This window comes from Epinephelus fuscoguttatus, linkage group LG1 (genome assembly GCF_011397635.1).
Source record: "Epinephelus fuscoguttatus linkage group LG1, E.fuscoguttatus.final_Chr_v1".
In the NCBI taxonomy this organism is placed as follows: domain Eukaryota; kingdom Metazoa; phylum Chordata; class Actinopteri; order Perciformes; family Serranidae; genus Epinephelus; species Epinephelus fuscoguttatus.
In genome coordinates, this window is record NC_064752.1 from 35,857,436 (window position 1) to 35,883,582 (window position 26,147).

At 40.7% G+C, this 26,147-nt stretch overlaps 1 protein-coding gene across 2 annotated transcripts in view; it reads left to right on the plus strand.

Annotated features, from left to right (window-relative positions):
* The first annotated feature begins 269 nt into the window (after positions 1-269).
* srpk1b (SRSF protein kinase 1b) overlaps positions 270-26,147 on the plus strand; it is a 29,099-nt gene continuing 3,221 nt past the window's right edge. The window contains exons 1-13 of one of the 2 annotated variants that reach the window (XM_049590837.1): positions 270-331; positions 1,006-1,060; positions 18,376-18,503; positions 18,705-18,813; positions 19,340-19,427; positions 19,538-19,625; positions 21,540-21,646; positions 22,571-22,736; positions 23,313-23,338; positions 23,433-23,661; positions 23,889-24,314; positions 25,543-25,637; positions 25,791-25,898. In XM_049590837.1, coding sequence (XP_049446794.1) covers positions 319-331; positions 1,006-1,060; positions 18,376-18,503; positions 18,705-18,813; positions 19,340-19,427; positions 19,538-19,625; positions 21,540-21,646; positions 22,571-22,736; positions 23,313-23,338; positions 23,433-23,661; positions 23,889-24,314; positions 25,543-25,637; positions 25,791-25,898 — 1,638 coding nt within the window. In that variant the 5' untranslated portion in view covers positions 270-318. Of the gene's footprint in view, positions 332-1,005; positions 1,061-11,435; positions 11,836-18,375; positions 18,504-18,704; positions 18,814-19,339; positions 19,428-19,537; positions 19,626-21,539; positions 21,647-22,570; positions 22,737-23,312; positions 23,339-23,432; positions 23,662-23,888; positions 24,315-25,542; positions 25,638-25,790; positions 25,899-26,147 lie in introns of those variants that run through there. The other variant, XM_049590923.1, reaches the window with a different exon arrangement.

Genomic DNA, 26,147 nt, shown 5'->3' on the forward strand with positions numbered 1-26,147 from the left:
AGGTCAGTAAGGTCCCAACTGCTTTGACAGGTAAATCCAGTTATGACAATGACTGGACCCCTTTGGACTCAGTGAATGCCGCAGGTCTTTGCAGTGTTGTTGTAAAATAACGGCCATGAGAGAATTGTGTGTATTAATGTGGTAAATATTTTAATTTGCTCGCCAAACCACACAGCGAATATTATTAGCTGCTGACAGTTTCCACACACTCCGCCCCCTACAGCTCAACTCTGTTGGGTCGCTCCTTTTCGCGCACTTTAGAGTTTCCACATTTCCGACAGTACGTGAACGCAGCTCATCTCTTGAGTGGTTAGCAACATGGAAAGAAAAGGTAACGTTATAACTCACTTTAAAATGCTTTTAACACCTAGTACCCGACACACACGCATTTCTTCAACACATTTCTGTGGCAAAGTAATTCTCAGATTGGTTTTAACAACTGTAACGAGCCACGTAACAGTTGATGAAAAGTAAGAGTAGACCATGCGCTCTGCTGTGTGTGTATGTGTGTTTTAACAGTAAGCTAGCCCGAGCTATCAGACTAACGTTAGCATCTGATTGTGGACAAGTGACGTTATGCGCCAAAACTTTTATTCAGGTTTAAAGCAAAAAATATGCCACGGTGTCCCTAAAATTATCAACAAATTTACCAGGGCTCGACGTGATAATGGAAAAAACCTGTGTGATATTCGCAGTGAAAAGCACCAAGTTAGTGTTAGCGGCTAACTTAAACTACCTCCTCTGTGGGGCGACACACCACCAAGGCCGGTTTACTTCACGTTAGCTTAGAAGAGGCGTTTACTCCAGCTAAGTTACCTGCTAATTAGCTACTCACAGTTGCTAATGTAACGACGTAACTAGGATTTCTCCTTTACACCTGCTGCCTGGGGCGCAACTGTACTGCTCCTCTAAAATTACCACATAGTCATGAAGCTCTAATAAACAAAACAGCGAATTATATAGTCAAGTATTTGCTGTAACTTACTGTTTCTGTCTACTTTTTAGTACTCGCAATGCAGGCAAGGAAGAAGAGGACGAAGCCCAGGAAACCTGGCAAAAAGTAAGTAGAAAAACCTGCTTGTTTTCTTGTCACAGTTTATCCTCTCTGGTCCGGAAACACAAAGCAGGAGGTGTAACTGCTCTGAATCACAAAAGGATTGACTGCCAAGTTTTTAAGGTTTTCACTTAAAACGAATGTGCTTTGGTTTGTATGTGCATACATAAAACATACAATAAACTTATTAAGATGAATAAAAAACAAGGCAACGTACTGTAACACACAAGAACATAGATATAGAATCGAAAATATACAATAAAAATAAGACAAAGATCGTTTTTAATAGTACTATAACATAATAAGCATGTACACATATAGATAGTGTCTATGGTAAATGGTAAATGGACCTGCATTTGTATAGCGCCTTTCTAGTCATCCGACCACTCAAAGCGCTTTTTACACTACGAGTCACATTCACCCATTCACACACGCATTCATACAGTGGTGACCGAGGCTACCATACAAGGTGCCATCTGCTACTTTCTTCTTTTTTTTTTTAAACTCACTCACACACCAATGGAAGCATCATCGGGAGCAATTTGGGGTTCAGTGCCTTGCTCAAGGATACTTCAACATGCAGACAGGAGGAGCCGGTGATCGAACCTCTGAGCCACAGCCTATGAGGGGTCGGGTATAAGAATCCATGTCAGTGGGGTTCGGACCTTGCTGATGAGGCGCACTGCAGTCGGGAAGAAACTGTTGTTACAGCGTGAGGTTATTGTCCCTGATGGACAGCAGCCTCAGAGGGGAGTGTAACAAAGAGTTTGTGTCCACGGTGGAGGAGGTCGGCTTCAATTTTTCTTGTCTGCCTCGGGGTCTTGGAGGTGTACAGGTCCTGCAGGGACAACAGATTACAGGCAGTCACCTTCTCAGAGGAGTGAATGATACACTACACTCTGCCCTTGTCTTTTGCTTAGCTGCATTTTCTCACTTGGCTGTAAGGTTGGCAACTTTTAATCATCTGCCAAAATGTTTTTCTGTATAGTAAGGAAGTCATTTAATACTATTTGAAACCGTGTTGATGCTGTCAGTTTGAGTGGTTGCTTTGCTATAATAAGAGCCACTTTGAAAATTGCTTACAATGGTTCTATAAAGTGGACTCGAGTTGACATTTATAACACAAAAGATGAAGGAAAATTGATCTAGGTTTTGTTTTTATTTCAAAATCATATTGGTACACATGATGGACATAGAAAATCATCTGAAGTTACGTAAGCCTGCAAAAAGGGGAAAAAAGCCTTTTCAGATGCTTAACAGAGGTGGAGACAGCAGGAGATAAGGGACCTTTTTGTTGAATGCAATTTAGATTTAAAAGCCTGTGTAAATAATACAAATGGCCTCAAGGCACCACACAACAACAAATCTTTGTGGCTGAATTTGTTCTGACATTATGAAGTCAGTTCAGTATTACAGCAACTCAATAAGTGGTGCAAAGAGGCTATATTTCATTTTGTGTGTACAATCGAAGCATGATTATTCATTCATTCATTGTCCGCACTCCGCAATCACTTATCCTGTTCAGGGTTTTGGGTGTGCTGGACCCTATCCCAGCGGACATTGGGCGAGATGCAGGGCACACCCTGGACAGGTCATCAGACTATCACAGGGCTGACACACAGAGACAGATAACCATTCATGTTACATTCACATTTACAGGCAATCATCAATTAACCTAACCTGCATGTCTTTGGACTGTGGGAGGAAGCCAGAGAACCTGGAGAACACCCACACACAGACCGAACTCTACACAGGGGGTTTGAACCTGGAACCCTCTTGCTGTGAGGCTACAGTGCTAAACACTCCTTCACCGCACCGCCCCAGACATGATTAATTTAGTGATGTCTGGAAAATCCCAAATGCTATAAATCTACCTAAAGGCCACTGCGAACAGTGACATGTGTAGAGAACAAATGTTGTAGCACTGATCATTCATAATTAATTTACAAGTTATCACCTGCTGAGTCCTATAAAGCAGCAACAATGGACATGCTGAATCTTGTTTAGCAAGCCAAGGTTGAGGGTAGGGAATTTAAAACACCAGCAATGGCTTTACATGAATAGGGCTGCAACTAACGATTATTTTCATTGTCGACTAATCTGTTGATTATTTCTTCGATTAGTCGACTAATCATTTTATCGAAAAATGTGTTAAAATAAAAAAATGTTGATCTTGAAAAATGTCGGTCTGTCTCGCCCAAACCCCAAAATTATGTCATCTAATGTCTTGTTTCATACTCACACCAAAGGGTTTTAGTTCACTGTCACGGGAGAGTGTGTAAAGCTGCCAATATCTGAACATAAGAAGCTGCAGTAAGAGTATTTTGGGGTACTTTTATAGTACTTTTCTATGAAAAATGACTCAAACCGATTAGTTGACTACTAAAATAGTCACCGATTATTTTAATAGTTGATTAGTCATCGATTAGTCGACTAATCGTGGCAGCCCGATACATGAACCATATGTAATTAGAATAAAAATCCATTGGTGGATCAAAAGGCATGGCATCAAAAGAGATCACTTAATTTTGGGAGCATTCAGTGTCTCTGATAAAACAGTTAGCTACTGTTGTAAACAAAATGTTTGAATAAACTAGTAGTAAGAAATAAACAGTTATTGATGACATTTCTGCGAGCAGGTGTCAGGTGCACCTGTTAAGTTAGATATTGTGTTTATTTTTTGACACCCAGTATATCATTACTTCTGTTGGTGTTTGTATGTTTTCTCAGGCTAAAGTGGTCAGAAACATCTTGATGGGCCAGAAATGGACAGCAGCACATTAAATTCATCATGTATGACAACACTGCCAAAAACTAAAAGCAAACAAAAAGGCCATTCAAACTAGCCAAAACACAAACCCACTGTGGTCTGTGTCCTGAAGTCATCTGCTTGTCCTACCTGCCTAACTTTGATTGATGACCTGCAGATTATGTTTATGATGTTGAACTCCTCAATTATTTCACCTGTCTTTTTCATCAGCTCCTTCATTTCCTTCATTGATTACCACAGTATCTCCAACTAGCAATCCCTGCTCATGTTGTCATGATACTTGAATTTCTAACTTCGATTCAATACCTAAAAAAATATTGATATTCAATACCATTTTCAATACCAAAATTGACATTGAGGGCACACAATTAAAAATGTTTTTAATAGGTTGAATATAACAGGGCTATAAGATGATTTTTAGGACTTTTTTCCTTGGTTAGCAGCAAAGAACAAGAGAATGACTGTAGTTATCATTAACAATAATTAAAACTTTACATTAAGGAAAACTGTATTCTTCTTGCAGTAGTGCACATTTTTCAGTCTATGAAATTGTCACAAATTCAAAATGCAAGTAAAAAACAATACAGAATGTGCCGCAAAAGTCTGTAAGAGTGAGTGAGAAAGTAAATTAATACTATTAATACTGCAATAAATTAACATTCAAATTTTCAGAATTGACATCAATAAATGAATATGTCTGACAACTCTAATCTCTACTATTAGTCCTGTAAGTGTTCCTCTCACCCATTTACCCCCATCTCTTCCCACTTCTCTACATGTTATGAGACTCAACTCTCACCTGTCTGTGCTTCACTTAATTTTCAATTACCCTCACCAGGAGCAAGCCACATGAATATACCTCCATACTTTGATTCCTCTCACCTCCCTTCTCTCTGCCACCATGCCAGCACGCCTACCTCTTTTTTTCTAGATAGCTTTTATTTTTGCGTAGTTACTTAACAGTCTCGACAGTTGTCTCTTGGCAAATGAGGGGATCACAATATTAATCTCTTGGAAAGGTTTTTTTTTTTTTTTTTTTTTAAATAACTGCATGGCTTGACGCAGCAGCCTCATCACATGCTAAATTAATACTCACAGCTGGAGGACTAATCTCTCCAGCTGTCAGAAGGCTACTGTTTCTCTTACTTGACTTAGACAATGTTGGGAGGGTTACCTTTAAAACGTACTGCACCATAGTACATACATGCCCTAAAATCAAATTTGGTACTAATTCCATTAGATTACTTAAACTAAGTAGTGTTTTCTTTACTTTACTCATACTCGCCCTCTGTCCACACTGAATCCATTAAATAAGCTCTTCTCTTATGTCATGTAAACAAACCATTTAGGCTACCTATCAGCTGTGCGCTTGGCTGAGTACTTGCTATCTTTCTACGTTTGTTCTTTTTAAACATAGGTTTTATATTGTGATATTCACTGGAATTGACATACAATAAAGCCAACAGCAAGTAGATTGTTATTAACGTTGGCCATTTACTAGAAACTCTGCTTTCTTGCGATCTCCTCCCGACCAGCTGCCTCCTTTAGATTTTTGTAGAAGAAGGTGCTGTATCAATTACTGAATCAGCCATTCATCCATTGCAGAGCTTTCAAAGCGAGCAACAGAAATAAACAGAAATAGGGCATCTGACAAAAGTTCAGCTCAAAAAATATAATAGAGCAAAATGCAGCACAAGAGAGGATGAAATCAATTTAAGTTGTCAGGCTCAATCAATGACGTGCCAACAAAAAGAGGTGGCTCTTAAGTAGTGATATAAAGGTTTCTATTGTTGGAGCAGTTTTCATGTGTATAGATAAGCTGTTCCAGAGCTTAGTGGCAACCACTGCAAAGGCTTGGTCACTACTGTTTCAGTGTCTACTTTTGGGAATTTGCAGGAGCACCTGACTGGGCAACCTCAATGCTCTAACCGTAGCATGAAGATAGTTCTGCTAGATAAGGTGGCGCCAGACCATTTAAAACTTTGAAAACCAGTGCTAAAACAGTTTTAAAAGAGAGTACCTGCAGTTAGAATTAGGACTGCAAATTGTAAGAACTTTCCTTACTCTGTTATTGATGAAATTAGCCAACAGTCAATCAATTGATTTAAGAAAAACATAAACTCTGCTTTTACCAAACAATACCAGATGTTTTGGGGGGTTTTTTTCAGTCAAAGCTCATATACTCTGACAACATTGCATAGCCTATTGGATGAATAATTAAATTTCAAATGTTGATCAAATTCTTAATGACCAAATAATCAATCGTAGCTTAATTGTTATCATCCCCAGTCAGAATACGTCCAATTTATACATAACTGTAATGAAATACAGTCACTCATAGTTTGTGTTTTTCATACCTGACTTAGTTACTTGTATTCTATTACTTCCCAACCCTGGACTTGGAGCAGGGGTTCTCCAAAGTCTGTCAACAACCTCCACCCACTGATGTACAGGCAACTATCACTGCTTTACTTTGACACTTGAAATTTAAAAAATTGTGACGATTTAAAGGCAGGTTGTGGAGTTAAAAGGGGCATCGTATTTCTGAACATTTATGCACAATGACGATGGAAATTGGAGATCATGTTGGAAAGTATAAATCACACTGAATCTAAAGTATGAATTATTAATGAATGAGTTACGTCTGTGCTCATATTTGTCTCAGTTATTATGACTCGGAAAACAAGTGCGGTTTGTGATGCAGTCAGGAGCTAAGGGTTGTGAGGTACCTTAATTGCCTCCATGAGCTGTGTGTCACAACCAATCCTGCTGCTGACGGGGCCAAATCATCGGGCCAGAAGAAAATAGCTAACTTCCTGTCGTTTTTCCGACATTAGCATGCACCTGTCTCTTTGACCTGGCACAGTATTTTACCCCTCTATCCTCTTGACAGCGATGCTGTGCAAGATTTTGCAGTTGAAAATGCATAATTTCTGTCAATGACCATCAAGCAAGTGACGAGCATCCAAGCATAACTCGACACCCCCTCTCTCTCTCTCTCTCTCTCTTCTTCCTTCCACCCATTGCACTCCTTCCCTCCCTCTCTGTTGTGTCAGTCGCTCTGTTGTGGCTGCTGTGCTGAGAGGACGCAGCAGCCACACTCCAGTAGAAGAGCCAGGGGAGAGGAGAGCAGACCTGGTCCCAGACCTTTGCTTTAAAGTGCCACTCGCCTTTGCCAAGTTTAGTTCAGTATAGACTAGCGAGAAATAGCTGAGGCCAAGTGTCTTCTGGGTCATGTGGCTCCTGGACTGGATCTTCTCCATCAATACAGCTGTGGTGAAGCTAGCCAGCGGTCTCACATGCAAGTGAGTAGTGCATTAGTGGCATGTTTGTGTATGACAGAGAGAAAGCAACATTGACGGAAAGAGATATAAAACTCAGACTTTGCCCATGTCTGTGGTGCTTGCTGACTCTGTGATGAGGGGAGTAGTGTTTTGGTTTGTACATGTGTGCGCCAGATGCCAGTTTACACAGAGTTTGGCAGACTTATTGATGGGATGATCCATTTTTCATTAAGGAGCAGATGCTGACTGTTGCTGCTCTGCGAGGTACCTGACTACCAGCTCATGTGTTTTGCTTTGTGTGTGTGTGTGTGTGTGTGCGTGAGCAAGAACAGGACTGACGGTGTCCCCGGTGGATTTGCGCTGCCAGCTTTTGAAAGAGCTTATCGCCCACTCAATTGTTTTTTACTTTATTTCTGCATTACATTATTTTTTTTCAGACACGAAACCACTTGTTTGTGTAACTTTTATGCCTCCGATGTAATTTTAGAACTACATGTTTACTCAGGAGACTGAACAGGAATAGCCAGCATTGCAGAGTATTTACCAGCGCAGTTGCACTCTATTGTATTTTGCTTTTATCTCTTTCTCCATAGCTGCAGTTCATTACATAACCTATCAAATCTTTTATCATCTGCAGCCCACTGCAGCTCTGTGTCCCTCTGTTTCTCTTTTTTGCTCTTTGTCCTCACCCTGCAGGTTAACCGCTGCCCTTCTTTCCCATCCCATCAGTGGCAGAAATATATAAATATATGGGTGTGTTGATTGTGAAGGAGAGGCGCGTTGCTCCAGGCCATGAAGATGTTGGATTTTCAGCATTGTGAACTAAGAAAATCTGCAGTGGTTTAACTGGTGTTGTAGCATACAAAGCTGCAGTGTCCTGCCTGTCTCTGTTTTGTCATCTCGTGTCATGTTTTGGAAGTAAAAAAGTGTTGATTCTTGTATGACACAAGCAAACCTCCCCCCAGGTGTTGGGGTGCTAAAGTGAAGGTGCTGCAGTACACTCATTTACACTTTGTGTGCATTGCACCCTCAGTACAGTTACCTAGTGCTGCTGTTTCATTCTGCTGCCCAGGCACTTGTCATTGATTTTATCTGGAGCAAGGGGAGGAGGGGGCGACGACGTAAACTTTTTGGCCGCACTCCATCCCTGAGAGCTCTTTCCTCCCCTGTGCCCTTGTTTATTTTGCTCTACAGATCTGATAGGGCTGGATGGGTGGAAACAATGCAGCCAGGAGAAACCAGGAGACACTGACACACTCTGTCATGTAAGATGTGTGCACAGGAGTGATGGAGATGTCAAGTGGTTGTGGCTTTGTGTTAGATTTAAACTCTCACTGGCACGATCACTGGCCCATACGGGAATGTATCCCAGGCCGTAGTTAAACAGAGCATTTAATAGGCTCGTTGTATGTAAGACAGTTTAAGCAGCATCCTCTGTAAATGGTTTAAGAGGTGTAAAAGTGCGACCGGTTTTGTTGAAGCAAAGCAGGAACTTTGGCAGGGGGATATTTATTGTCAGACTTAGTGAGGCTGCAGTTAATGTCTTTTTGAAATGTCGCTCTCCTTCACTTATTGTTTTCATTCATGTCATTGTGCATTTTTTTTTTTTTTTAGTTTATCCAGTGTTCATCTTTAAGAGAGGGACAGACAGAGGGTCTCATTGTGCTTGTGTTGTTTTTTTTTTTAAGGAGGAGGAGATGTATCAGAGGAGAACATTCAGATCCTCTTCTATTTTCTCTGTCCTGCTAGTTTTTGGTGAAAAACAGCAAAAAAAAATTTCACTATTTGATAAGCCCAGATCTGAAAAGTTAAGAATCACACATTTCGCTGCTCCGATTTGTTGTAATTATGTTCAGTCTACTCTGTCCTGCACTGTCACATTATGCAGTGTTGATTAAAGCAGCTGTGCGGAACTTTATACCATTTATGAAACTGTCCCTAGTTCATATCACCCCCCCTTGAAGATCCGCATATTTATTTCAACCCAACAGTGACAAAATAGCCTTTCTCTATATGGCTATTTAGCGTAGCCTCTGTCAAGTCGGACACAGCGGAAGTCAGGAAACCAGAATACGGCACCCGGAGGCAGAAGTAAGTCTGCACGCCCGCAGCGGCCCGCAGCCATTAAACCACAGACGAACAAGGAGCCGTGTTTACGAGTAGGATTTAAGAAACAGGCTAAATGATATGTAGTAGGGAGCAATGAATGATTTCAGACACATTGCACACTGGAAGTTGTTTGCGATCTGCCAATAAATTGAGAGAAGAAGAAGAGCCGTGTTTACAGAGAGTGTTCTTTGAGTAAGCGGTACGCAAGGTATGTAATTTTTGGGGTTTTTTTGTTTTTTTTTAGAGAATATACCTCAACTTGTTAGACGTTGTTTTACTTAAATATATGACGACATGGAAGTTATAAGCAAGCTAAATATAACGTTAGCTGATGTCAACCGTTTTTGTCTAGTAACATTACAACAAACGCCACAAAATTATCTGTGACTGTGACCATGAACACAAATATACAGCAGGCAGTTTTCCTCAGTTTATAAGAAATTCAGAGCTACACCAGAACATTTATGATTTTCCTCTCGCTCTCCAAAACAAATACATGTGGTAATTGCCGGTTGCAGTCGAGATTTTACGAATGAAGCCGAATGCCGGCTGCACTCAGAATTTTACGACACCAGGCTGTGGGTGTCATACCGCTTTGACCAAAGTGGGCACTATAATCAACGAAAACATAAAGTTCCGCACAGCTGCTTTAAATATGAATGAAGATCCTGTTACTACTACAATAATTTCCCACCTAAAAGAAGAAACAACTTCTAGTGTAGTGTTTAGCGCCGCGGCAGCTTGCATGTGTCACTCAGTGCTACATCACATTTGTCTGATTGGTCTATCCAGTTGTGTCCAAGGCATTTTGCTCTGTGCCTGTTGATGCATCTTGGAAACTAAAAATGAGCTGAGAGGTTCTAAATTAGTCTGCTAATGCCAGGTTAGTAATTCAGAGATTACGTTTTTCGCTTGTTAATAAATACATAAATAATGGTTTGGATTGACCAAAAAGTGTAGTTCCCCCAGTACACCAGGTCGTTTGATGCACAGGTGTTGCTTATCTGCAGAAGCTGAGGATTATCAGGACAATCAGTATTAAGTGTCTACTGGTGTTTTGCAGGCAGAGCTCACAAGTTTTAATCATTCTCCTTTCTTTGATAAAACTCCATCAATCACCGCCAGAACTGACATCACAAAAATTGAATCTAAGGAGGAGTGGCTGCACTGCATTAATTTAATTTATCCAATTTCCTATCTTGAATACATCAAAGATAGATGTTAATTTAATTTGATATGTTGCTGTGGACTAAAATGGACTTTAAAACTCACTGATAAGCAGATCCACATCACCATCAGACTCCACTGATAGCATGGCAAAACCTCAGACGTACCGGTCATATTCATTTAATGGCATACTGCTGACAAAAACATGAATGACTAACGTACTCAGATTGGTACTTGATCCACATAAAGAAGTACTTGGTGTTTTACACTAGCTTTGATTGAGGATGTGTTTCACTCTGCAACCCTCTCTTCGAGTGTGTTAAGGCCAAAGATAAGAATTTATTCGTCTTTTTTTGTTTTTTGAATAAATTGCTATATAACTGAATGAATGATCCATGGCAGTGATTCAACATTTGTGCCTCTGAAAATTACACAGGGTGCAGTCAGGAATTGTGTGGAGATTGAAAAGCAAGCATCAGGCACTTTTTTTTAATAAACGCAATCTAATTTCGTCAATGTCTCAAGCGCGGAATGAAATTGTCAAATAGCAAATAAACCATTTCTAGCTGTGGGTTCCCTGCAGATTCCTCTCCTACATCTACGGGTTCACATCGTCTTGATTGTAAAGCTGAAATCTCACAGCATGGGCGACCTCACACCTTAACATGAGGAGCGAACCCTGTAGAGGCTGGGGTATGATGCACTTACAACAGTCTTGAGTAGTATAGCTGTTTAAGAACAGCAACAACAAAAAAAAAGATGAGTGAAACATTGTTGGAATGGCAGGCATACGTGACCGGGTTGGGTGGGGGGTGTTCATGATCATGATGATGATGATGATGATGATGGACAGACAGAGAGAGGAAAGAGGAATGGTGTTGTTTTGGTCAGACAAGGAGGAGGGGTGGGGGCTGATGTCGTCCCTCACCTGCAATGCAGTGCTGGGCTGCATCACCCAATCATCTCCCAGCTGTCAGTGAAGGGGGCAGGGCCAGCGGCTGACGACAGCCAAGGAGAGTTCTCGGTCAGACAGAGAGAGGAGAGGGAGCGAGAGAGAGAGAGACAGTGAGTGTGTGGGAGAAAAAGTGAGCGAGAGTGTCAGCGAGTGTGCTCCAGGACTCAGTGTTCAGCCTGCAGCAGAGCTTCCACATTTCTCCTCTTCTTCCTCTCCTCTCTGCTTGTCTTCACCCACTCTGCCCCTTTCACCCTCTTTCCTCCTCTTTCCCCTCTTCGCATTCTGTTTGTCACCCCTTCCATTATAATCTCTGCTTTTCAGTCATCAGCACAGATCGCTCTCTGCTCCTCTACTCTACTTTTCAGTGTCCATCCTTCTCCCTTTCCTTTTTTTTGGTTCTCCTTTTTCTCCTGTGGATGGAGTGAGAGGGTTTTTTTAACACCTCCACTCTCCTGTCCTCCACCTTCTATCACATGGGTATCCGTGCATCTTGCAGGTAAGAGCAGGTTTTGTGTGTAAGAGTATAGGCAGGCAGGCGTGACAACCAAAGGCAGTTGCAAGTGTTTTCAGTGTTACAGAAGTCCTTGAAGTATCCTGCTTTTTGTTCATGTTGTCTGGCCGTCAGAGGGCATTGAACTGTCCAACTGTTGACGTACTGCAGCGAGAGAGAAAAAAACTTGCATGCGCGATCTTCAATGGCACGATCGTCTGCTGTCTTTCGGTGTTAAATGAGAGAATGCTCGTGCTGGGTTCAAAATGTCATTTTTATGTCATGCATTTTTGCTGAATATTTCTCCCTAATTCTCGTGTTGACCCATCAGTCTGTCCTTGCAGCTCTTTTTCTGCACTCTACTTACTATAAATAGTATTCATTTTGGTAGCTATATTTAGATCTAGCCCTTGTCTTGGGATCGAAGCTTAATTCCGTCATATTTTTAAGGGATTTTAGCAAACAAAAACTCTGACATAGTTAAAGAACTATGAGTTTAATTTTAGTTCTTGAAAACACTTGAGGTTTTTGTCATTTGTTTTGTTGTTAAGTCAAATGAAAGTTTGTGAAAATTTTTCCTCTTGTTTTACTTAGACCAAGTATTTGAACCTCTCCATATCAATCCACCATCCTCTCACAGTAGCCAGGCCACAAAGACTAGTGTATTCAGTATCGACTCTTTTCTGTCAGCGCAGCAGGTGCTACAGAAAGGAGGTCAGGTGCAAAGCACTAGGGCTGTCCCAAATACCATTTTTTAACATTTGGACCTTCGGCAGAATTTATAACGAATATTCGAATATTCGTTCAGGACCTAATTGTATTGCGGAGTTTTGCACAGCGACGACTGGATCTTTGCTCTCAAACCACAAAAAAATGTGATGTCTCCTTCAGTACATTATTCTGTGCTTTCTTTTGATTTTCACATTGGCTAGTCATCCTGTTTAATTTGTCTTCTGATTAAATCGGAACCGTTGAAACAAGTTGTAGGAAGCCTCTGCAAGTAATTGGTTGCTGGCAGACACTCTGTGCTGCAATAAAATGGTTAATCAGCAGTGCCGTGCACTGTAGAGCCAATGCATTGCTGGTTCTGCCGGCCTGAATAGAATATAATGTCTACTGTTGTGTACAGCATTTATAGACTGAGCTGAGTAGTGATGCGTGGGTTGACCCGTAACCCGCGGGACATTATTGGCTATTACTGTCATGGCATCCGAAGGTACTGATGCATTGAGCAGGTGACAGTCCGCGGTCATTTTCAAAACACAGTTGTGTCACGCACTCCAAAAGAAACTTGTTGAAACTTTAAACAATAATTTATTGTACAAAATGGGGGAAACAAACGTTGACAAAAACAGTTCCATAATTCATATTAAATTTAAAAGATAACGAAAAAACAGCTACAAGTTAGAGGGAATAGTGATAAAGCAGTAAAACTTGGCACTGATCCACAGCCTCAGACGGATGCGCTCATGCGTGCACAAGCTCAGTTGGTAGGATACTATATTTTCACATTTTTAACAATGCAATTTAAAAGTTTTGATTTTTATTGATAACCTACATTTACCAACAACAAAAAGACTACATTTAGTACCAAAAAAAATATGTAAAAAAAAAAAAATTAAATAAGTAAATTAAAAAACGAATATCGAATACCAAATTTTCATAATGAATACCTACCCATAGAAACGAATATTCGAATATCCGAATATTTGGGTACAGCCCTACAAAGCACAATGAATGAAAAACAGCCAACATCTAATGACATGGATTAATGGATGAACATGATTCTTTTTAAAAACATGCTTTTTAATACATGTTAGTGGTCTTGTCTTTTTCTTTTTCTCCGTTCTTCTTCTTTAGTCAGTTTTTATCCTTTAGCTTGTGGCCCATATTTTCATTAGCAATAACATGAAAAGATTCTGTTACTTTTTGTTGGCTAATATTAATGTCAGCTGGTCATTATCTCATGTTCTAGAAGAGGTGTTGTAAAGAAAGGTGCTTGACAAATGTTTTCACAACTTTTTTTCCACAAAAATTACTTCTAAAGCAAAGTTTAAGACTACTTTTTGTTATTGGTCATTGCAGTCATTCTTACTTCTATTAAAGAACCTATCGGCTATCAGTCTGATAACGGTAAACCTGGCAACAGCCAGTATTTCAGGGGCTGGGTCTAGCCAGCTGATTGTCACTATATAGACTCTATATACAGATATCTGCATATGAATACAGATAAATTAAAAAAAAAAGTCAAAATAGTTGTCTAACGATAGCCGATGGGTTCTGAGATTGCATTTCAGCCAATGCGTTTTGCCTCTTTTGCTCTCCACATGCAACTGTTTACCTGTTGCTCAAACATGATTGGTCAATACTACTCTGACTACAAAGGAAAACCAAAAACCTTTCGGATACTAAAATCTTGTCCCATTGCCTACAGATTCTGTTTACATATGCAGAATGTGTCGAAGAGATGAATGCCGCTTTAAAGCTTGTTAGAGATGCAGTGAGCTGGACAGCCAAGAATTGAATTGTCTTTAACATTTGAAGCACTAGAGATGAGGGAGGAGAGGAGGCTGACTTAGGCAGCGTTTCAGTATTTTTGTGCACTGTGTGCATGTGAGTAAATGAATAAATGCAGTGTTGTTTGGCCTTTGCCATGCAGTGTGTGGGCTGACAAAGTTCCTGCGAGTTAGTGCCAAAATGACAAAATGAGCTACAATCACAGGCGAGCCCAGTATAAGACTGGAGGCTGCATATTCATCTTTAAGTAAATGTAATAGTATAGTGAACAAGAGCGCGAAACGTAAAAACATTGAAGCAGTTATATTGTCTACGCTCTGAAATGCTGCTCTCAAATGGAGGGAGACCCAAACATTTTCCTGGTTGAAAACATCCTGAGCAAATGAGAATTTGAGTGTTCCCAGTTCTTCAGTGACACCTTTTCTTCTTTGAGAAAAATCTCACAGCAGATGGGTGAATATGTAGAAGCAAAACCACAGAACGAATAATGAGCAAACTCTTTTTGGTTGCTATTGGGATTATTGCAGATATATCTGATATAGTGTATAGATTGGCAGAAGTGCAAACAGAAGCTGCTTTTTATAAATATTTTACTCTCTAATATTATTTGTGTTTCATCAAATACCCTGAATTGGTCAGACTCCAAAAAAAAAAAATTTCTTTAATTCAGTTTACCGAACTTGGAATCCTGTCCTGTCAAAATAGCAAATAACCCAATTTATTAATTCATCTCTTCACCCCTGACTTCAGCTCCACATTGTTAATTGCCTTTCCCCCCTCAGGAGCCGTAACAAACAGTTGAGTTCTGCAGGCAGCTGAGCATGACACAGCTTTGTAAGCATGCAAAGATACATCCAAAGTGGTCATTCTGCTGCTGCTGCTGCTGCTGCTGCTGCTGCTTAGAGTTAAGCCAATGGACTGATTAGCTAGACATGCTAATCCTAATGACTTTTCACAACAAAGCACATCACAACAAATTACAAACAACCAAAGCAATCAGACTGTTTTTTTTTGTTGTTGTTGGTTTTTGGCCTCCACTGTCACATTTCAGAAGCAATGGCTGTTCACACAGTTAAGAGTAAACAGTTTCTTCAGAGGTTATGTGGCAAAGTCAGCAGCTTAGACCCTCTCATAGCTCAAGAGATAATATGTGACTTGCTTTAATTAGCTCTAAATCCTCCACAGCACATTCCAGTGTTTACTGTTCGACTCAGTAATTTAAGCTCAAACACCAAGTCCAAATTTGGCACACAGGACTGATGTGCTCTGTAAATGGCTCTGACAAACAAATCTGATTAGAACAATTTGAATGAGAGATTTCGTATGTAAGACCACCGTGTTGTTTACTTGAAATGTGTGCGAAAAAACCCCCATTTTGTTTGTGAGGCAAACATCTGTCTGCCCCGCATGCAGAGAACTGGATTTATTGCTGGAAGCTGTTCTTACCTCCACAGTGCACCACCATCAGCTCTCTGCAGTAATACAGTGCAGCATCAGAAGGACTCACGATCTTCCTTTTCTTCCCAATAAAAATGAAATAGTGGGTTAATAATGTTTTGTGTTAAGGCAGGAATGTGTGCTTGTTTACTCATTCTCGATTTTTCCAGATTTTGTATTTTGAATGAAGGCTTTCTTTAGTTTTTGTACAGCTGCTAGTGTTGAGACAGCATGACAAAGCAAATAACAAGCCACATAGTCTATTTTGTTAAGAGATAAAAGAGGAAAGGTGTTTGTTTTCAGCATGAAAAGTTTATTTGAGGAATTTAGAAGATTTATGATGAATACAAGATGTCCATCCGTCCAAGCCGGTGATTGAATTTTGGCAAAACATGTTAATGCATTTATTGTGATGCTCTTCAAATTGGCTTCTAGTGGATGCTGGTGAGTTTCTTTGGCTGTTAGTGATTGGTTGATGAGTGCAGACATGAGGTGTGTGGTGTTTGATGACATGTTTGTAAGTCTGCGGTTTGGATTCAGTGGGAGAGATGGTGACGGTGCTGTCTCCTCTTTCAGCACCATGGACAGCAGCAACAGAGCATAGCTATTCAGTTTGTCCAGAAACAAATCATTTATTTTATAGATCCTGAACTACAGAAGCAATGATGATGATGTGTGACAATAAGTCCCTTATGGCATGCTTTAATAACTGACGCAGGTAAAGTCATGTTCCTAGTGAACAGTTTGTGCAGCTGGATGCTCTCCTGTGGCGCGCTAGTTGTAGTTACATGCCGCACCTTCATCTTCATTTCCCCTCTCTTGTTTTACTTGTTTGATTTCCAACTTGAATCCTGTGTGTGAATCTTTTCGTGGAAACAAACACAGTCTCTGTTACTCTCCAATGAGGTGTCCTATATGAACAACTCACCGGAGAATTGGTTTAATAATTTATTCCACTTTGTTCAGATTCAGACAACACGGCATGCTCATTTAAGCATTGTGCACCAGTCACCATCAGTTATTCAACAATGCAATTAATGTTTAATGAAATTAAGTCTTGGTCCAAGGAGTCTCTGTTTAATAGCCTACTACTTGGTTTTGTGGCGATGTTCCAGCTTTAGTTGAAGCTGTTGGGACTTATTATGGAGCTGACTGACACCACAGATTTCTAAGCTTTAAAATGTACTTCTTCTCACTTTGGTCATTGACGCAATCGTACTCATTCATGCTGGTTTAAGTGAATTCCAATTCTACTCCAGGAGTGTGCTTTAGTGTGTGTCAAATTTAGGTATGATGAAAGTATTTCACGCTTGATTATACTTCAAAGCAAAAATGACTACAAGCTCAATTAAAGCTAATGTGTAGAAGGAGAGATATGATGTAAGGTTTTATATATAGTAAATCTGGATTGAATACAGGGAAAAAATGGAAGCCAGAAAAGAATATTAAATGGAAAAATGAAAGGTGTTAAAGCAAAAGCCCTCAGATTTTATAAAAGATAGTGAAGCTAGATGTTCTCTTCTTACAATCAGGGAGAGAGGCGTTAAAAAAAGTGTTCAATGAGTCCACTTTCTGCTCTTTTAGTGCAGGCTGCCATTTCTGTAACGGCTAAAATGAATTTGGATTCTCAAGTGAGGAGAGGTGAGAAACAGTTTGAGTTGAAAATGGTCTCCTAACTCAGACTATTAGCTGGTTTGATCCACTAAGATTCTGCAGTGTTTCAAATAAGGTGACCAGTGTCTGTGTACCAGGCTTCCTGAGTTTGCATGTGCATACACACCTGTAGTGCATAATGTCAGCCACAAATCCATTCATTTTTCAGTCAAAGAGAAAATGTCAGTACATTTCCTGGTACTTTTTTGTGACATAATTAGGGCTGGACGATTATGGCAAAAATAATAATCATGACTATTTTGGTTGATATTGAAATCACGATTACTAAACACGATTGTAAGTTGATCGTGTTGCCTTGGGGGGCAGACTCGACAGCGTGACAAACTTTGCAAACAATTTCCTTTTGCTCGACGTCCGTCAACTTGAAGCCAAAATGTTGCCAGATGACTGAAGTTGTCCTACCTTTCTTCTCAACCAAAGGCTGCCTTTGTTCTCAATCGCTCGCTCCACATATTATTGATCCACACACATCACACGCTTGTTGCTACTGCACAGGGGCATTCACAGTGCTTTTCCAGCACAGGAACTTACATACAGGTGCATTAATCGTTTTTCTTCGATTATAATGTTTTTATGATCGTGAGGAGCCAAAATCGAAATCATGATTAAAATTCAATTAATCGTCCAGCCCTAGACATAATCCACTCTCTCATGAGTTTTTCTGGATGAAACCACACTGTAAGATTTTTGATAAAATGCCTTGCCTCTTAAAGTAGCACATTATGGAAATTGCATTCTTGGATGTCGACTATTTCATCTCAGTGTCACACGATTTCTAGTCTCTGTGAGTAGAAATCCTACTGTCACTCTTCCTCCCTTTGCGTTGCCTCCCTTCCTTTAGTTTAAGCTGCTGTCTTGTCTTTTCTATTTCTTCTCACTCTTACCATCCTTCTGTCTCTGTTTGTCTTCCCCAATCAGACCAGAGCCTCATGGTCGTGGAGGCGGCTCTCAGCCGGGCCAGGCAGACTCTCCGCTCCCAGAGCAGGATGAGGAGATCCTGGGCTCTGATGATGACGAGCAGGAGGACCCCAATGACTACTGCAGGGGTAGGTGTTCAGTGTATTCAAGCCAATAAGACAATTTTAGGACACTGACATAGTGTGCATGTAAATGTGTGTAAATCCATAATCCTGCGTTTCTCAAATCCACTTGCAGTCCAGTTTTGATCCATGTGAATACATTAACTGTCATACACATACACACTTGAACAGCATTGTCTGAGTGTCTCTGCATCTGTCTTTGGTCAGGTGGATATCACCATGTAAAGATTGGAGATCTGTTCCACGGGAGATACCATGTGATCCGTAAGCTGGGCTGGGGGCACTTCTCCACTGTGTGGCTGGCCTGGGACATCCAGTAAGTTTCAATCCTGAACCTGACTATAGTGAAATGTAGATGATGATCTGCAAAAGTCATGAGCTGATTTCACCAAACCACAGCTGCTGCTACATTGCAATGAAGTGTGCTTTCTTAATATTGTAATACCTGGCAAAAAGAAGGGCCTTAAATAGTGTCTGGATCTCTTAATAGTAGCCGAGGAGTACAGTGTGCATGCATAAGTATGTAATGTCCCGAAGCGAGGGCCAGGAGTTTCCACCCTGCCGCTGCCTATATATGTGTTATTTATAGATATATAGATATATGTATGCTTAAGAATTCTGTAACCCTGAGCAGCACGTATTAAGTATCAGGGACCTATTAAAAAATAATAGTTATAGGTTCTAGTAAAGGCCTGGTGCCTTTTTTAGTTTAATGTCGTTGGACATTATTAGAATTTTTATGGAGGTTTGATGTTACTGTTATTGATATTGATAGACATTTCAAAACAAGTTCATGCGGTTGTGATGAGTTAAACCACTGACTGTGTGTCTATGTCTTTCAGGGAGAAGCGCTTTGTGGCCATGAAGGTTGTGAAAAGTGCTGAACATTACACAGAGACAGCACTGGATGAGATCAAACTGCTCAAATCTGTAAGGCGCACACAGTCACCAGGACATAAATATTTTCACAATGACTCACACTTCAGTTATTCCAGGGTCCACAACTTTCACAACCCTGTTTGTGTGTGTGTATTTTCCAGGTGAGAAACACAGATCCTAGTGACCCTAACCGAGAGAGAGTTGTGCAGCTTCTAGACGACTTCAAAATTTCTGGCATGAATGGCACTCGTATCCTTTGTGTTCCTAAAATACTGAAATCCTCTGTTCAGTTTCTTTAATATGCCCTGCACGTTCCTCCACACCTGTAATCAGAGTGTGAATGGTGGAAACAGCAGCACATACAACATTATCGTCCACCCTTTGATCATGTGTTGATGAAGTTGCAGGTTTTGCAAAGCAACATCTTGTTTATAAGCTGAGTTGTGTCCCTAAAATGGTGCATACTGACTAGTCTTTGCTGGTCGGCGCTGTCGTTCTGTGATGGAAGGGAACAGCGCAACAAGAACTTGAATGCTCGGCATCCTTCCATTTTCTCGTCCCTACTATGTCAGTGTGACGGCTTAGACATACTGATTACACTCATTCCAGGCCAAATAGCTACTTTTTGTGCTGAACATCCAGGGGTAAGACTGCAGCACCTCAGGCCAGACATTAATTTAGCTCATCCTTGTCATTGTGCTTGAAGGCCACATTTGTCTGCATTACTTTTAAAGATTACCATATCTCAGCCAGATCTCTACCGTAATTATTGAGTTTGAATGCAGCAGTGACAAGATACAGTTTGAGTGCCAGTCATTTGGCAGTCTTGAGTCTCCAGCAATTTTATTACACCCCCAGATTCACACTCTGCGCTGCTATTTGTGATTCACAGATGTTCATGTGACGTTGGGGTGGCTGTGTGCTTTGGCACCTCTTGTAGCATCACAGTCCCCCGATGCACCGACACTCACTGCATCCCTGTCTCTCCCACGCCATCCAGTCTACAGCTGTGTGCTCAGGCAACATGCCCAGACATCCTCTGGAAACTGGAGTTAACTTTTGTGGTGTACGGATGGATTGTTCAGTCATGGGAAAACTTGAAAGGACATTCAAGTCCAAATATGTGCCGAGGAAAGATGTGGGCAATGATGTGTGTGCAGGAAGACTCATTGACTGTGTTTACATACACAAAATATTCAGTTTTTTAACCTTATTCCAAAAAAACAAACAATACTCCTATTAAACTCTTTGCATGGCTAATGAAAAGAAATAGTCCACTGATATTCCCATTTACATGAAGCCATGCATATTCCGATTAATGTGCCCTTACATTTCGTTTATTACATCAAAATATGGAGTAGAGCAGCTGTTGCTTGTGCCATTTTGCTTCTTTGCATAGAAGTAGGAATTTTTCAAGGATTTCCACCAGTGACAGACTTGTTGGACCATGAGAACACATCCTCTCTCTTTCATTTCTTCAACCACCCTCTTGAAAACCTGTTGATATCCAAGTCTTTCATAATGTATAAAAGTAGGTGAGTTTCTTCCTCTGACCATCAATATGGGCTTTTCTTCTGGGCATGTGTCTGTACCCCAGCCTTGCAAACTGTTTGCTAGTTGGTTTGTGGACAAGGTATCCATGACAGTGTACAGAGCTGACTGTAAACAGGCAAGAGGGTGTAATGCATATTCCAAATGAACTGTATACATGTCAAAATAATGTTAGAAAAACCAGATGAACACCGATGTCTTCATTAGAAGATGCCACATTTGGAAAAAGGCCTAATTTGGAAAATCCAAACTCAATATGCTGTATGAAATTCAGAATATTGTCATATTCACAATAATAGGTGATATTGATGTGCATGTAATCATAGCCATGGATGTTATTTCAGAGTTGTTTTTTAATCAAATACTTTTGGTCAGCGTCTAGTTCAGCTGGTGAGAAATACACAATTTAATGTACTTTATAAATCAGCTATCCCTCAGATAATGAAACTAATCTGCTTTTGATCAAGAAAAATGTGCAGTTCTGTGTATGTATTCATATGTGCCATTATAAACCTTATTGGCTTCGGTCCATTTTAGACTGAGAGAGCTTAAAAAGCTTAAAGTCATTGTAGAAGTTGTGTTCTGTTAGTCCTTGACCTTATCTTCCTTCAGATGTGTGCATGGTATTTGAGGTGCTGGGTTATCACCTGTTGAAGTGGATCATCAAATCGAATTATCAAGGCCTGCCCCTACCCTGTGTTAAAAGCATCATCCGACAGGTACTGCACAGCTACGCTGAAACTTTGTCTATAAAGTGCCAATCTTGAAGATTTTAGTCCTGGTCGATTGGGCAACACCTGTAGTTACTATGGTAACGGCCAGTGTGGTTTGATACCACAGGTCACTGAGTTCTTGGGGCAGCAAAACAAATTTATGTCATTTTAATAAAGTCAGGCAATAACTGGCCTTATTCCATCATTCTGTGAGCAACTATGATCTGATTTAAGTCTGCAGACAGCGGGGCAAAGGGGCATCTTTTTTTTTTTTTGTACATCCTTTTTTTATGAACGATAATGATACTTCTAATCTCACTGACACACACATTCCATTTCCTTTGATCCCTTCATAGTAAAAGTCAACTTGTGTTTCACCAGTTAAATGCTTTTAATGTGAAAATTGTCAGTTTGCATTACTTAATACAACATTTTTTCCACAAATATCAGCCCTTCATACCCATTTAATTATACTGCAAACACATGAATACGCACATCAGTGGTGTGATGTGCGTATCACCATTGAGCCTATGTGCGTATCACCATTGAGCCTATGGCCAATCACCATTGGCCATAGGCTCAATCACCATTGTGTTACCTCATTCCGTGATAGACAGTGACTTCACAGACATTTATTTAAATAAAAATCTTCTCGATTATAACTTTATATTGTTTTTTTTATCATTATTATTAATAGAAAAAAATGATCACTTCATATTTTTATTTGAATGCAGTGTCAGTTGAATCATTTGGAAGACACATACTGGTGTGTCATCCTGAGACAGTTACCAGTTTTTCACACAGCTGGAGACACATCAGAAATTACTTTGCTTATTCAAGTGTAGGATCACAGAACGCCCGACAGGTAGACAATGATGTATTTAACTCTGACATACATCATTCTAACACACTGTCTTTTCTGCACTGCAGGTTCTGCAGGGTTTAGACTACCTCCACACCAAGTGTAAGATCATCCACACAGACATCAAACCAGAGAACATTCTGCTGACCGTCAACGAGTCCTACATCAAGAAAATGGCTGCTGAAGCTACGCAGTGGCAGAAGACTGGCGCTGCTCCTCCCTCGGGTTCTGCAGGTCACAACCTTTTTTATTTACCCTCAGCATTCCACTAAGCAACTTCTGTGGTTTGACGGACATGTTGCTGACAACAAAGAGGTTTGCTGTTTAGATTTATCAGCAGGTCCCGTGCCTTTTACGTTTGACTGGCATACTACTTATTTGGTGTTTACAACTAACAGGCGTTTTGATTAATTGATGTTTTTAATTGAGTTTGGTTTTAAGATTGTATTGTCAAGAGGCACAAACTGGCCATAAATTGGGAATACCCTGGCGTTCCGGCTCTGGTTTGATCCTCTTGTGTGTGTGATTTTAGCATTGAGAGACTTAAAGCATGTGGAAGTTTCTAATAAAAGGGAGAGCTTAGCTGTGTGTCAGTATGACTCACCACTGGATTGGTTATGGAAATTACTGGCTTTCTCAGACGAGTGTGTTACTCCCGCTGAGCCGGGTGCCACTGTAGAGACAGTCTGTTAGTATAGCTTGGTGTGAATCAACTCAGCCACCCGAACAGCATGCTAATTATAGAGAAGCGAAGGATCTGCCACATGTCGTTCACTAACATAATCCTCTCATTCTTCCTGATTCCTACAGTGAGTACGGCCCCAGCAGCCAAACCAGTAAGTTCTGTTCTGTTTTGTTTTGGTTTTTTTCATCAACGTATATCTGTCATGTCACGATACAAACTCTGATTTTTTCGCCCCCTTTTTCAAGATGGCCAAAATGTCAAAGAACAAAAAGAAGAAGATGAAGAAGAAGCAGAAGAAGCAGGCAGAGATGCTGGAGAAGAGGATCCAGGAGATGGAGGGAGGAGCAACACCTGAAGGAGGAGAGGAGGAGGAGGATGAGGAAACAACAACAGAGACCACCGAAGACACGACTTCCTCAACTACCCTGTCTATGTCTGCCACACTGCAAGACATTGCTAGCCATACTATCACAGGTGAGCGAGAGATGGGGGAAAACTGTTTGAGTTCAAATGTTTTTATTGATTTATTGGTCTTAAAAAAACTGGTTAGATGGTGTCCAATGTGGAGCTGCAACAGTTTATAGATTAGTTGTCAACTATTAAGTTCATCTCCAACTAATTCTATAATTAACTGAGGCATCTGAAATCAGCACTACAAGTCTGGGCAGGAGTTGAATAATCCCTACTGTATTTTGCCACAGACTTGACTCCCGACGAGCAGCCCCAGCAGATACTTGAGACAAACGAGCGGAGAGACAATGCAGCCGAGCAGGAGAACAGGATGGAGGTGAACTGCAATGGCCACGCTTCCACACCAGAGAGTGAGGCCAGTCCAGAGGTACAAGGGACCAAGCAGTCGACAGAAGAGCAGGAGGACCAACAGAACGCAAACCAACCAGAAACTAACACAGAGACCCAGGACACATTAAGTAACAAAGAGGAGCATCAGACCTGTAACGGTTCAACTGGAGAACCCGACACTGATGTGCAGCAGCTCCCTGCCTCCCTGAGCCCAGACTCTGTTACTGTAGAGCTGAAGGAGGGAGACAACGAGGAGAAGAGGGAGGAGGAGATGGACACTCAAGGGGAGACCAAAAGAGGGGATGACGATCAAGGCGGCCAGGATGGTTAGTTAAACTTTTTCCCTTTCTTTTACCAACAGTATGGTGATACAATATCTATACAGTGTATTATGCATCTTGTGGTTCCACGACTTGTAGCCATATGAAGCTTGTATTGAGTATTTCTTCTGAGTATTTTTTCAGGATATGAAATCATATCAAGTGTAGGTATTTTTGATTTTTTTGTGCATCAGTTTTCACAGTGTTTAACAAGTATACAAGCGTGCGATTAAACAGTTTACACTGAATTATACAAAATGGTTCATAATGAGATCTACAATTTTCACACTTTTGATCACCTTTAACAGCATGAAATTATCAAGAGCACATTAGTGCATATGCAATCTTAGAACCCGTCAGCTATCAGTCTGATGATGGAAGCCTCTGGAGGCAGCGGCCTATAATTGAGGGCTTCGGGTGTAGCCAGGGGATAACCAGGCCAAGACTTCTTCTCACTTGTGCCGGCCATTTTGGCTAATTTCTGTAAACAGATATCTTCATATGTATGCCAATAGATAATTTTAAAAGCTAGACATCATCAGACAATAACAAGATTGCATTTTGGCCAATATGTTTCACCTCTTTGGCTTTTCAGACTGTTCACCTGCCACTCTAATGTGATTGGTCAATACAACTCTCAAAATCTTGTCCCGGTGCCTACAGGTTCTGCACACGTGCAGATATGTATAGAGATTAGTGCACATGAACCACAGTATGAACCAGGATTTGCTTTAATATATGCACACTAATGCAGTACGCATGTCAGTGACAGTGAAAACATCCATAATAGTTTTAACTAGAGTGGCACAGTAAGCGTGGGCTGTACAGTGTGTTCAGTAAGCACTGAAGGTGAGCTGACTGCATCAGAAAGAATTGGTTATACATATGCATATGTGATGCATATGGATTATCTCAGTACGTCACTAACAGCCTCTGCTAAATAATTATCCAGAGGGTACCCTGTAGTGTTACACATAATAAATCTTTCACTGTAAACTGTCACACCTGCTACAGGAGCAGCCTCCACTCAGAGATACAACTCTGAGTCGTCATATTTAAAATGATCCTTCGAGTTTTGTTCTCAGTTGTTGGAATGACCCAGCGCAGTTATGAACAATCTGCCAGCTTAGATCTTTTTGGTTGTTTTCCATGTGTTTTAATTTTTCTGCCATCCTCCCCCTGCTTCTCTGTCTTGTCCTCTTATCTCATTGTCTCCTTCTCCTCTCTTTAACAGGAGCATCAGGCAATATGTTAGTAAACCCCCTGGAGCCTATTAACGCTGACAAGCTGCAGGTTAAAATTGCCGATCTCGGCAACGCCTGCTGGGTGGTGAGTACAAATTTACATTCTTATGGCATCCTTGAAAGGTTTGTCGACATTTTACCTGTGCTTTGAATCTGACCTTTAAATGTACGTAAACACCAGCACAGGTGTTACTTTGTGCCTCAGCAGTCAGGATTTCTCTTCTTTTTCTTCTTGCAGCACAAACATTTCACAGATGACATCCAGACGCGGCAGTATCGTTCTCTTGAGGTGCTGACAGGAGCTGGCTACAGTACACCAGCAGACATCTGGAGCACTGCCTGCATGGTATAACAGACGCACAGAGCACCTGTAGAGCTATGAGGAGTTGATGTCATTAACACTGACTGGCAAGACAAACTGTGAAGTTATTTTAAGTGTTAGAGCCTGTGGAGTTTCATTGTAATCAGAGACAGTTTTATTAAGTTAATTTGTCATCAGAAGACAATGTGTGTGTCCTTCAGGTCTTATAAACATATTGAATGCATTTGCTACCACATAAAATATTTACAATGCCTTTTTTTGTTGGAGCTGCAT